Here is a 12,727-nt window from a genome sequence, read left to right on the forward strand (position 1 = left end):
ACTATTCATCCATAACAAAGAATTTGTCATCCTCCTATTTTAATTGCAAAATTCATCTCAGCTTTAACTTTAGAGTTGTTATGATATCCTCATAAGGAACATCTCTTTAATATATTTACAATGCATGACTCCCAGGAGAGTGTGAGAATGATGTGGGTGAAATGCTGAGTAAATTTCTGTATATTTCAGAAATATAATCATTGGCTAAGATTTTCCAAGTTTCGTAGGAAATTTAGACACATAATTCCCATTGAAATTAACAAGAGTTTTGCATCTAAATCCACCAGCTGGCTTTGAATATCTCCCCCATTCACGTTAAAAGCATCTAGAAATGTAATAGAGATGGAGGATGGTTTTTTAGTGAAATGCCACTTCCATCTATTTTGGTTCTCATTCCATGCCCATCACCATGATATCTGAGCATCTAGGGGAGTCAGTAAATGATATGTTTCTTTCTTACATTTCTGGAAGACACAGCACAACTTTACTACTGTATCGAAGGTGGATGTGGGGGGAACAACGTAAAGCTCACTATAGTCAAACAAAACAAGCACATCCATGAAAACAGAAAAGCTGTAAGGAATCAGTTCACCCACATTCTAAGATTAATTGAGTGTGAATTTTTATTTTCTCTTGAAATCCTGGAATTGTGCTTTAATCTGAATTAAAATCTATGGTGTTGGTTTGTGTCTGGGAGAGGAAGGCATATGGGTGTGTATTTGTGAGTTTTGGCATCATGGATATACTTGGGGAATTTTTCACTTTCTTACTAGGGGATATCCTCTTAGCTATGTCACTGGAATTTCTAGGAAGTAGGAGCTGAGAATAAAAAGGCTGTGAGCTGAAGGCAAAGGGTACACACTGACTGGCAGCTCTCCACTGCGTCTTAGCATAAGAACCACCGCAGTGACTTAGCAAAGGAAAACAGTCGCTGAAGACACATCTTTACCAGGCTGCTACGTAGCACCAGGCATCAAGCCACAATCTGTAAGTATAATAACCTCTCAAGTAATTTTGTTATATTTCATATCCATGCTTGGCAGAATTCAATTTTTATTTTTGTATAATTTTGATGAATAAAAAGTTTAGTTTATTTTTAAGCATTTTAAAGATTTTTTTATTGATTTAAATGTTCACATTTGTGCAAAATTATATCTTTTAAGCATTTTTTTTCAATTTTTATCAATTTAAATTTTCACAGTGTTAGGAAATTATGGGGTGTCAGAAAGTGTGTGTGTGTGTGTCTCTGTATGGCTTGGACAATAATTATTTCATGACAGTAGACACTGAGATTCAAAAAGTTAAAGCTTTATGACAGTTAAAACACAAACTGTCAATATCTTGTGTCACAATATACAAAATAAAGATCCTTAAATGAAACTCTAAAAAGTTCTCAAGCAGCATTTTTCTTACTTGAAATCAAGGTTTATCGACTTTTACTGATAAAAATCAAATCCTTCCAAAGGTATTCATATCTGAGCTGAGCTCATTGCCAGTGATCTCAGCTCAGAGCTGTCAGATTCAGTCAGATCTGAAGTAATGCTACACAAATGTCCTGTACAAGTTACTTTAATTTCCTGTCTGCCTCACCATTAAGATCTGCTTCAGACAATACACAAGCCCAATGAAGAGACTTCTTGTTTAACCCTATAAAGTCATTTGTGAAATAGCATATAGGAAGGATGCTATAGACAATAATGTCGTATGATATTATTGTATTGCAATAAGTTAATGTCAGCACTTAAACCATGCGCTGTAATCCTGCATGTTTGTTTTTTGCAGCCATTTCTTCAAAGAGCAAAGTGAAGCGAAGTTCCCCAGAAACATGATTGGCCTGTGGTTCCTCTCTGTTCTCACTTACGGTAAGTGAGTGCGTATCTGAATGGAAAACGAGTTAGACTGGAAGTAACAGCACTGCTGTTTTCTCGCAGGTTCCTTCTGAAGTAAATGGGGGGCAGTAGCTGGGTTAAGTTTTAGGGCACATTTGCCCAGAAAGCATTAGATGCCATGGCATGCTTCCTCTCTCAACTGTTAAAGCCAAAGTGGCCCCTATGTGGGGTTGTGCAGCATACCCACCCAGTGTGGGCAATGACTGCCCACATCCTGGACAAGCTGGAGACACTACATTTGATATTGACACATCTGATTGGGAGTCTATTGTAACTTTGTATAAAGCAAATACAGCCATACCTACACAGGCTCAAATAACTGCACATATGCAATATCCACTGAGATCTAGATATATTCTTCTTTAGAAAAAAGCAATCAGGTCTAGGTTGCTGTAGAAGTTATTTCCAAAACGTAGCATGCAGGTGAGATCCCTAATTCAAAAGCTTTATTTCTGTTAGCTCTTGGAAGAGCATTTTGACACTGACATTTTGTATGTTTGGACTACATTTCCATGCTGTTTCCATTCCTCTCTCTCTCTCTCTCTCCGTAACGTTCTGGGATTTTTCTGTATTTTTAAAGATCTCTGTGCTATATACCGCAGTTCTAGCTGCTGAAACTCTTTTTCTGATCGGTTCTCTCAAAGAGATAGATTCTAATTCTTCCTGGAAATGCTCTTCGTAAAGCAGAGTAATATAAAGGGATAAAAATGGCCTTTGATAAAAGAACAGGAAGTGCAGGTAAAAGGATACCAACTTCTCTGCATCTTCTCTTTCTAGGATTCATGGTGCTTGAGGAGGGCAATTGCTGGACATACCACTATTCAGAAAAAAATATGACCTATAAGCTTGCGGAGGAATGGTGTAGGAAACACTATACAAATATGGTTGCCATTCAGAATAAGGAGGAAATTGTCCATCTGAATGCATTTTTACCCTTCAATCCAAGTTATTACTGGATTGGAATCAGGAAGATTGATAATGAGTGGACCTGGGTTGGAACAAGAAAACGGCTGACTGACGAGGCTAAAAACTGGGCTAAGGGTGAACCAAACAACAAAAAGAATGATGAGGACTGTGTTGAAATCTACATCAAAAGAGAGAAGGATGCAGGCAAATGGAATGATGAAAGATGCAGCAAACAGAAGGTTGCCTTGTGCTATGCAGGTACAGAATGCAATCAATCCCAAAGAACCTATATGAGAATAAGAACATGGATGTTTATTAGCTAACCTCTCTCTCTCTCTCTCTCTCTCTCTCTCTCTCTCTCTCTCTCTCTCTATATATATACACACACACACACACACACACACACACACACACACACACACACACACACACATTAAACATTGTTACTATAGGCTTAACTTTAAACATGTGAGTGGTCCACTGAGGGCTATTCGCTTGCTTAACACGAATAATGCAGAACTTAGAGCCTTTATTAAATCATGTAAAAGTCTATTGTTCTTTCTGTGATTTAACTTTTGATATTAATTGAGTCATTTTCCAGCCACAGCAATACTTTTGTGAGTGGCTAGGTTCAATTGTCTTGGTTTCTGAAATGCTGTGATGCAAAACCAATGTAATTTCAAATGGCATAACTGTTTACTTTGCAAAGTATTTATTATCCAGAGTGTGTTTTCTCCTGGATAAGTAAAGCACTGCAATGGTTCTAAACAGATTAACTAGTAAAGGGGGTAGATTGTTTTATAACCATGCTGAATTTCCTTCTAGCTTCCTGTCACCAGTCTTCCTGCAGTGGCCATGGTGAATGCCTGGAGACCATTAACAATCATACCTGCCTCTGTGATGCTGGTTTCTATGGGCCTGAATGCCAGCATGGTAAGATTATTTCTTATCGCCTTTCAAACAGGGACATGTGCATGTCAGCTAGTTTTCAGTAGGTCTAGCTAGTTTGATTATTTCATTTGCTGCTGAGAAAGTGGTACTGACTGTAGGCCTGCTTGTGTCCCTTTGTAGTTGTGACTTGCGATCAATTAAAAGAACCCGATCAAGGGACACTGGAGTGCAGCCATCCACTGCAGAACTACAGCTACAACTCATCCTGTGAGATTCAGTGTGCAGAAGGCTATGAATCAACTGGGTTTGAACCAGTTTGGTGTACCTCTTCTGGAAACTGGTCTGCACCCATTCCAGCATGTAGAGGTAAATTCTCAAGGAACTGTGGGCCAAATCCCAACTGGCATAAATCCTCATGGTGCTGTTGACTTCAATACAGCTTTGTCCCTTTACAGCAATAGAGGCTTTGGCCCACTATTTTAAAATTAAATTCTTAAAGGGAATTGGGTTTCAGGTTGACAGATCTGGAGCCTACAGGCCTTTCTTTGTCTCAGAGGAAGTATAGTTCAGCTCTCCACTGCCTCTGCACCTGTCACTTTCTTAGCCTGCAGGGAGATAGCTTCGCTCTCTAAAGCCCAGCTCCCGCCAATGTATATTCTGTTACCACACAGAAGAAACATTTTTCTCTTAGTTTGCTCCAAACTAAGCTCCCTGCTATTGCATGTGATTTGCAGTTGTGCAGTGTGATGGCTTAAAGGCTCCGGCTCATGGCTCCGTGACATGTTCTCCTGCCTCTGGGAACTTTCTGTGGAATTCAACCTGTGAGTTTGCCTGTGAAGAAGGGTTTGTGTTGAAGGGATCAGACAGGCTGCAGTGTGGCGCTTCTGGAAAGTGGAATGGACAGCAGCCGGAATGTGAAGGTACTTAAGCTTAAGCAATTCCTATCAAGTGCTTCGAGTGCAGAAGCTTTGCAAAGCCAATCATCTAGATACAGGGATAATATAAGCTCTTGAATTTCATGTAGCACCTTTTTTCAGAAAGGCTGAACTCTAAGGTGCTTGAGAGAAAGATCACTGAAAGATCATTTTTTTCAGATCTGAAATGCAGATTGATTTGGAGTGAGGTCTGATGCACATCTGTCAGTACCAGAAATCGGGCATAGTTTAGAACCTTTTTTAAAGACACTTTATACATCTTACAAGAATATATTTGTATTTTGGTTATATGTTATGAAATACTGAGACATCCCGAAATCCCATGTCCAGTCCCCTGAGACACCTAGGTCCCACTGCTCCTAGTCACTTTCTTAGCCTGCAGGGAGATAGTTTCACTCTGTAATGCCCAGCTCCGGCCAATGTATATTCTGTTACCACACAGAGGAAGTTTTTCTGTTAGTTTGCTCCAAACTAAGCTCCCTGCTATTGCATGTGATTTGCAGTTGTGCAGTGTGATGGCTTAAAGGCTCCGGCTCATGGCTCCGTGACGTGCTCTCCTGCCTCTGGGAACTTTCTGTGGAATTCAACCTGTGAGTTTGCCTGTGAAGAAGGGTTTGTGTTGAAGGGATCAGACAGGCTGCAGTGTGGCGCTTCTGGAAAGTGGAATGGACAGCAGCCGGAATGTGAAGGTACTTAAGCTTAAGCAATTCCTATCAAGTGCTTCGAGTGCAGAAGCTTTGCAAAGCCAATCAGCTAGGTACAATGATAATATAAGCTCTTGATTTTCACGTAGCACCTTTTTTCAGAAATGCTGAACTCTAAGGTGCTTGAGAGAAAGATCTCTGAAAGATCATTTTTTTCAGATCTGAAATGCAGATTGATTTGGAGTGGGGTCTGATGCACATCTATCAGTACCAGAAATGGGACATAGTTTAGAACCTTTTTTAGAGAAACTTTATACATCTTACAAGAATATATTTGTATTTTGGTTACATGTTATGAAATAGAGACATCCCAAAATCCCGTGTCCAGTCCCCTGAGACACTCAGATCCCACTGCTCCTAGTCATTTTCTTAGCCTGCAGGGAGATAGTTTCACTCTCTAACACCCAGCTCCTGTCAATGTATATTCTGTTACCATGCAGAAGAAAAGTTTTTCCCTTAGTTTGCTCCGAACTAAGCTCCCTGCTATTGCATGTAATTTGCAGTTGTGCAGTGTGATGGCTTAAAGGCTCCAGCTCATGGCTCTGTGATGTGCTCTCATGCCTCTGGGAACTTTCTTTGGAATTCAACCTGTGAGTTTGCCTGTGAAGAAGGGTTTGTGTTGAAGGGATCAGACAGGCTGCAGTGTGGCACTTCTGGAAAGTGGAATGGACAGCAGCCGGAATGTGAAGGTACTTAAGCTTAAGCAATTCTTATCAAGTGCTTCGAGTGCAGAAGCTTTGCAAAGCCAATCAGCTAGGTACAATGACAATATAAGCTCTTGATTTTCACGTAGCACCTTTTTTCAGAAAGGCTGAACTCTAAGGTGCTTGAGAGAAAGATCTCTGAAAGATCATTTTTTTCAGATCTGAAATGCAGATTGATTTGGAGTGAGGTCTGATGCACATCTGTCAGTACCAGAAATGGGACATAGTTTAGAACCTTTTTTAAAGACACTTTATACATCTTACAAGAATATATTTGTATTTTGGTTAAATGTTATGAAATACTGAGACATCCCGAAATCCCATGTCCAGTCCCCTGAGTCACCCAGGTCCAACTGCTCCTAGTCATTTTCCTAGCCTCCAGGGAGATAATTTCCCTCTCTAATGCCCAGCTCCCATCAATGTATATCCTGTTACCATGCAGAAGAAAAGTTTTTCCCTTTAGATGCTCCAATTGGGTTTCAGGTTGACAGATCTGGAGCCTACAGGCCTTTCTTTGTCTCAGAAGAAGTATAGTTCAGCTCTCCACTGCCTCTGCCCCTGTCACTTTCTTAGCCTGCAGGGAGATAGCTTCGCTCTCTAAAGCCCAGCTCCCGCCAATGTATATTCTGTTACCACACAGAAGAAACGTTTTTCTCTTAGTTTGCTCCAAACTAAGCTCCCTGCTATTGCATGTGATTTGCAGTTGTGCAGTGTGATGGCTTAAAGGCTCCGACTCATGGCTCCGTGACGTGTTCTCCTGCCTCTGGGAACTTTCTGTGGAATTCAACCTGTGACTTTGCCTGTGAAGAAGGGTTTGTGTTGAAGGGATCAAATAGGCGGCAGTGCAGTGCTTCTGGAGAGTGGGATGGACAGCAGCCAGAATGCGAAGGTACCTTTCTTTATCACTGCCCTTCCCAGTACACGGCTCCCACTGCTTGTGTAGAGTGCTCCTGTGGCGTCCAAACTAACCGCTGATGTGCTCTCTGTGTGTCTCAGCTGTGACGTGTGAAGCAGTGAACAGGCCTGAAAATGGCTTTGTGGAGTGTACCGCCCGTCATCCAGAATTCACCCACAACTCAGCCTGTGAGTTCCGTTGTGAGGAGGGCTACAGATTAAGTGGATCACCCAAGATTCAGTGCACAGCGCAGGGAGAATGGTCAGAGCCCTTCCCAAAGTGTGAAGGTAGGTCTTTGTCCTTTCAAAATAATCAAGTGAGGCTGAGGAGCCTAGGTATCTGTTACAAACATAACACCTCGAACCCTGTGTATTGAAGAGTAAGGCCAGCTCGTGAGCTGTTGCAAATTGATGTAGCTCCATTGAAATAAATGGAACTACACCAGTTTGCATGAGCTGAGGATCTGATCTAAAGTGATTCCCACTGAAGTCTTAAAGTGCAGAACATTTAGCTTGATACAGTAGTACTACCAGCTCTTTACTTTGCTGAAATCTAATATATTTTAGCAAAAACTCACTGCAAGGTCATTTATCCCAGAAACGAAATGCAGATGGTGAAGTATGGTGCACCTTTACTAGCATCAATAGTGGGACCCAGTTTTGGACATTTCTTAGAGTCTGTGTTAACCATTTGTATGTGTTTTTGTATTTCAGTTACACAGTGTGAAACCCTGATACTCCCTGAGAAGGGCTCCATGAATTGTTCACACCCTCTTGGGGATTTTACATACAGCACAGTTTGCGAGTTTAACTGTACAGGGGGATGGTTGCTAAAAGGCTCTCACGTACTTCAGTGTGGCGCTGCAGGGAACTGGACTGCAAGTCAGCCAACATGCGAAGGTATTTTATGTGTGTTTTTACTTGTGACTAGGTGCTGAAGAGACCTGGCCTTGTTATTGGATGAGAATCTAGGGAAGGATGGAATGCAATGACTTTTGTCATTTCTAGTGCTGGTCAGATACATATTTTTCCCACTGAAAATAGTTGACTTTTTGTTAAAAATCCCCTAAACTCAGAAACTGATGGTTTTGGTTTTCAGCTGAAATTTTTCCTGTCTCTGATTTTTTGGCTTTCCATCAAAAAATTGAAAAATTTCAAGGAAAGGAAACAATTTCTGTGAAAATTTTCATTGAGGCAAAAACCCAATAATAAAAAAAAGTATTTAGACTGAATTATTTTTGCCAGCTCTACATACCTCATAGCTTAAATATTTTCAGGCTAGAACCAAATAGCTCACTTCTATAAGTGGTTGCAAATTATGAGCAGGATTTTAAAAAATGTTCCACCTTGGCTTAACTCTGCTCTTATCCAAGTCAACGGGAGTTGTATCACTGATTGGAATAGGAGCAACAATGGGCCACACTGAACACTTTTAAAAATCCCACCTATCGTCCCTAAGATACCTTTCCTCACATTGTGTTGTACGTTACTCCTTGAGTAAATTCATTGATTTCAGTGGGACTGCTCAAGGAGTCAGACATTACTCAGTGGGAGTAAAGATATCAAAATCTGACCCTAAACATCCATTCAAAGTAACAAGGGACCCAGCAGAATTACATCCTCGCTAACCTGCCACCAGTTAGACGGGACTATTTTCAGAATAAAGCTTTCAGCCATTGTTTGGCATATGCAGAGGCTTTCCCTGCCCAGTCCTGCATATAGCAGGTGCCACTACTCAGTGAGAGAAACCAAAGGAAATAAGCAGCTGTCCGGCTGCTTGCAATAGGCCTAAATGAAAATGGAACAAGCAGAAAGCACTTCAGAGACTGTGCATTTCTCCTGATCTCATAGGATCTTTTTTGCCTTCTTAGCTCCTCAAGTGCCTGAAGAACTGCTCAGTTACGTCTCTGTTGGAATAGCAGCCACTGGAGCCTCACTCCTGTCGACAGCATCATTCCTCATATGGCTTGTAAAGCGCCTTCGAAGGAAAGGTGAGATACTGACCAAGGTTCATTTCTTTATTTGCACCCTCTGTAGAACTGGATGGAAAATTTTCAGAAAAAAAAGTGGAAACTTCAGTGAGAAAATTCCCATCTTTGTTGAAATTTTTCAAATTTCCCTTGAAATATTCCATTTTTAGGTTTTTGACAAACATCTCCCCAAATTCAATAAAAAATGAAGAATTTTCATGTTCTTTGAACATTGTTGCAGAAAATAAAATATGTTTTTCAGCCAGCTCTAATCATTAGCAGTTATTGCCAGGAGAACTGACCAGGGATCAGCTAGGAGGACATCAACCAGAAATGACACTGGTGCCTCCAACTGCTGTTGCTCAGTATGCCAGATAGGGCATTTGCAGTGTTGTTGTAGCTGTGTTGGTCCCAATACATTAGAGAGACAAAGTGGGTGAAATTATGTCTTTTATTGGACTGCCTTGTTTCTAGAGATATGAATAATGACTGTTATAGAAACAGATATCTATAGAAACAATTATGACTACAGAGCTGAATAATTCAGAGCAAATCATTTATTTGTCAAATGGAGCCTCTCTTTCTTCTCACAAGTAGTGCATAAGCAGTTTATGCCGTTTTTGATTGATCTGCACTTTAAAAATTATTTTCGCTGAATACTTTTCTCCTCTGTAGTTTGCTCACAGTTTGTTACAAGCATTTGATATTCAGAACATGAGCAATACTGATTAGTTTTAATTGGACAAATCAGTCACATGCTATCTTTCATTTCCCTGATTATATGAGACATAAAATCAGGTTTCCAGTGAAATAACTTATATTTACAAGATGAGAATTTGCTTCCCAGGAATATTCCCTAATAGTCACTTAAAATGCATTTTTTCTGTCAATTTTCTTGACAATCAATGTGTTTGTTAGAATATGAATGGAACATGAACACAAGAGAGATACAAAGGCACCGTAAGAGAATACACTGTGTTAGTTAGGCAAATATATGTGGAGCGTTCATTGAGATACCTGTTTAGTTCTACTAGTAAGTTCTGATTTCTCACAGGGAGCAGAGGGGTTGGTCCTAGAGACCCAGATGTAACAAGTTGCTCTGCTCATGGGTTATAACAGTTTGGGGAACAGCTTCCAGGTCTAAGGCCAGTACAGGTTGGAAAAGTTATGGAAAAGAGGAGAAGAATAGCTCATCTCGGCCTATAACAGATTTCTGTTGTTAGATCAGCGGGGTAATTCTCCAACAAAACAATGAAATAAATAGCCTGCAAGATGGAGATGGTCATAGAATATCAGGGTTGGAAAGGACCTCAGGAGGTCATCTAGTCCAACCCTGTGCTCAAAGCAGGACTAATCCCTGTCATCTGCAGAATGCTAATGATATTATTTTTTTCTCTTGCAGCAAAGAAATTTACTCCTGCCAGGTACGTTGTATTTAAAAAACCACATGAGAAGCATTGCAATCATTCTTTGCTAACATCACACTGATGTACAGAACAGTTGTATATAAATTCTTCTCTATGTCTTACAGCAGCTGCCAGAGTCTCAATTCAGAGAGTACCTTCCAAAGCACTGCTCATCTAATCTAATGCCAAGTGACTCTGGTAAGATACGTGAGATATTTACACTCATCATTTAGTTTCCTTTTTAAAACACAAACAAACACAGAACGCATTGCTCTTTAGAATGACCTTTAACTGCTGTGTATTTCCAGCAATAAGATTAACCCCTTACTTACCGTGGGACACCTAGCATACGTGCCGTGGTGATGAGGCCATAAAAGTACCCAGAGATTGACAGATTAATCGATTGAACGATGGCCATTCCTACGACTAAAGGATAATTGTGTTAGGTTCTGTGCCCAGCCTTAGGACATAGTAGAAACTCCTTTACATTGTGGCTATGGGCCAGATGCAAAAGAGCTTTGGAATAAGGGAATACAAACCTTTGCCTGTATATTCCTGTTTTAAAAGAAAATCTATTCTCTCTGCAGGAATTGAAGCTATTTTCACTGATGCCTCAGAGCTGCTCAGGAAATGGAGCTATGCAGTCCTCAGCAAGCGGCCAGGTGTTGATGCATCTTGCTGACAAGATGATTAGCCTTGGGTCTTGCTACTAAATACTGAGCTCAGTCATCTGGTTCTGCCACTGAAGAGAAGCAAGCTGTGGGTAAAACCCTAGCTGTTTACCAAGAGACTACATGGGTCCCGTCAATGTATAGCTACAGTGATTGGGAGATCTCTATTCATTCTCTGGATGGGGACAAAAAAAGCTGCTATCTATGGGAGAGGTTGGACTCCTCTAGGGTCAGTCTGTAGGTACCAGGGTGGAGTGAACACTTTGCAATATACACGGCTGGAGATCTCTCCCATGGAAACACATGGGTCACAATTTTTAAAGCAAAATAGTTAGAATGGGAAATATCTGTGGAATTTCCTTACAAACCATTGATTTGGTTCACTGGTAATTGTTGAAGTAAATGTGCTGTAACAATATGTCACAGTTAATCGATCTGTTTGTAACACTATGGGCAAGGTGTTTTGCTGCAGTTCCCAAGGAGTTTTTATATTGTAACGTTAAACCCTTGCTAATGGGAGCACTATCAGAGTTGGTAATTATGCCAGGCACCCTGGTTCGTGAATGCAGCAAGTAGACCTGAAATAATTTCATCCCCATGGGATTAAGTATTGTAATCTATATAAATATATATTTTGTTTCTTGTGCACTTTCTATACTGTTTGTAAATCGTAGAACTGCTGTAGGATATCTGCCCTAGAGTTCAGGATCATAGATGTTCTGCAAAAAGTATGTGACATCTACTCTGTTCAGATAAAATAGCCAGTTGTATAACGCAAAAGGTAGCGACTACAGGCCTTCTGTGTACTTATTCCTTTAAATTTATTTGTCATTTAGGGACAGACATGATTAAAGGTCTGTATGTGCATTCATGTGTGTCTGAACATAAGAACATAACATAACACTAGATAGAAGTAAAATATCATGTATTAGACCTTTGAGGTCTAATCCTACTCTCATTAACACTGATGGCAAAACTCCCGTTAATTTCAATGATTCAGGAAAAGGCCCTTCATAACTTACAAGTTGTTCTTTGTGACACCTTTGTGAATATTGCGTTTGATAACATTGCATACACAATAGTCCAATGAAAAGACCTGAGGTCATATTTTAGTGGCTGATGTTTCTGTAAGAAGCAGTTATGTGCGACTGAATATTTGGGGCAGAGCTTCACCTGATATAAATTGTCACAGCTCAATCAGAGGTACCCTTTTATGGTTTTCATGTCCGTATATTTAAATATAAACTGGCAGCATAAGAAGATGTTTATATATAATGAATATAATCTGCTTCGGTTTTATATTATCAGTATGGTTTTGAATAAGTTATGTATTTATTGTATTTATGATTACACAGTTGTGGCTGCTTTTAATCTGGTATGTGCTGTGCTCTATGTGAGGTTGATTAATAAAATGGTTTGAGATTACTGTTTACATTTTGGAAATGTGTATTATTAGTCTTTGTATAAGATATGTGGATGTTGCTTCAGTAAAAAGCTCCGTTTAAAAAAAAAGAGTGACACAGGTAAAAGGGCTTGGGGCTGTAGGAAGTTGGCTTGCTCTCACATTCTTTGTTTCCATTCTTTATATTGGTAAAATGGCTGAGGTCAGAGAGTAGCCAGAAGATGGCGCTCACTGCCAACCACTGTAGGGCTGCCAAACCACCACGGTATAAACAGCCCAGAAAAGTATCCAAGGTGCTGAATTGCAAAGAGAACGGCTCAGGTACATGGTACATAAGACAGGTGCCTGCGGCAGC

The 12,727-nt window shown here is 40.3% G+C and overlaps 1 protein-coding gene across 2 annotated transcripts; it reads left to right on the top strand.

The window, feature by feature from the left end:
• The first annotated feature begins 807 nt into the window (after positions 1–807).
• SELE (selectin E) lies at positions 808–12,402 on the top strand. Of its 2 annotated transcripts, XM_030573359.1 has the most exons (15): positions 808–987; positions 1,783–1,862; positions 2,667–3,053; positions 3,621–3,728; positions 3,867–4,052; positions 4,421–4,606; positions 5,125–5,310; positions 5,829–6,014; positions 6,733–6,918; positions 7,026–7,211; positions 7,638–7,823; positions 8,795–8,914; positions 10,296–10,317; positions 10,425–10,497; positions 10,887–12,402. In XM_030573359.1, exons 2-14 carry the CDS (start codon positions 1,826–1,828, stop codon positions 10,480–10,482), a joined length of 2,034 nt encoding a protein of 677 aa, XP_030429219.1. In that variant the 5' UTR covers positions 808–987; positions 1,783–1,825; the 3' UTR covers positions 10,483–10,497; positions 10,887–12,402. The 2 variants fall into 2 exon arrangements, with proteins under 2 accessions (XP_030429219.1, XP_030429220.1); XM_030573360.1 differs by lacking the exon at positions 5,829–6,014.
• Positions 12,403–12,727: the final 325 nt, after the last annotated feature.

This window comes from Gopherus evgoodei, chromosome 8, assembly GCF_007399415.2.
Source record: "Gopherus evgoodei ecotype Sinaloan lineage chromosome 8, rGopEvg1_v1.p, whole genome shotgun sequence".
Classification (NCBI taxonomy): Eukaryota; Metazoa; Chordata; order Testudines; family Testudinidae; genus Gopherus; species Gopherus evgoodei.

Bases quoted from the DNA above. Each gene is read 5' to 3' on its own strand.
- SELE (XM_030573359.1), top strand. From the start codon at position 1,826: ATGATTGGCCTGTGGTTCCTCTCTGTTCTCACTTACG. The intron at 4,607-5,124 runs GTACTTAAGCTT...TGTGATTTGCAG, and splicing joins ACAGCAGCCGGAATGTGAAG to TTGTGCAGTGTGATGGCTTA. The intron at 5,311-5,828 runs GTACTTAAGCTT...TGTAATTTGCAG, and splicing joins ACAGCAGCCGGAATGTGAAG to TTGTGCAGTGTGATGGCTTA.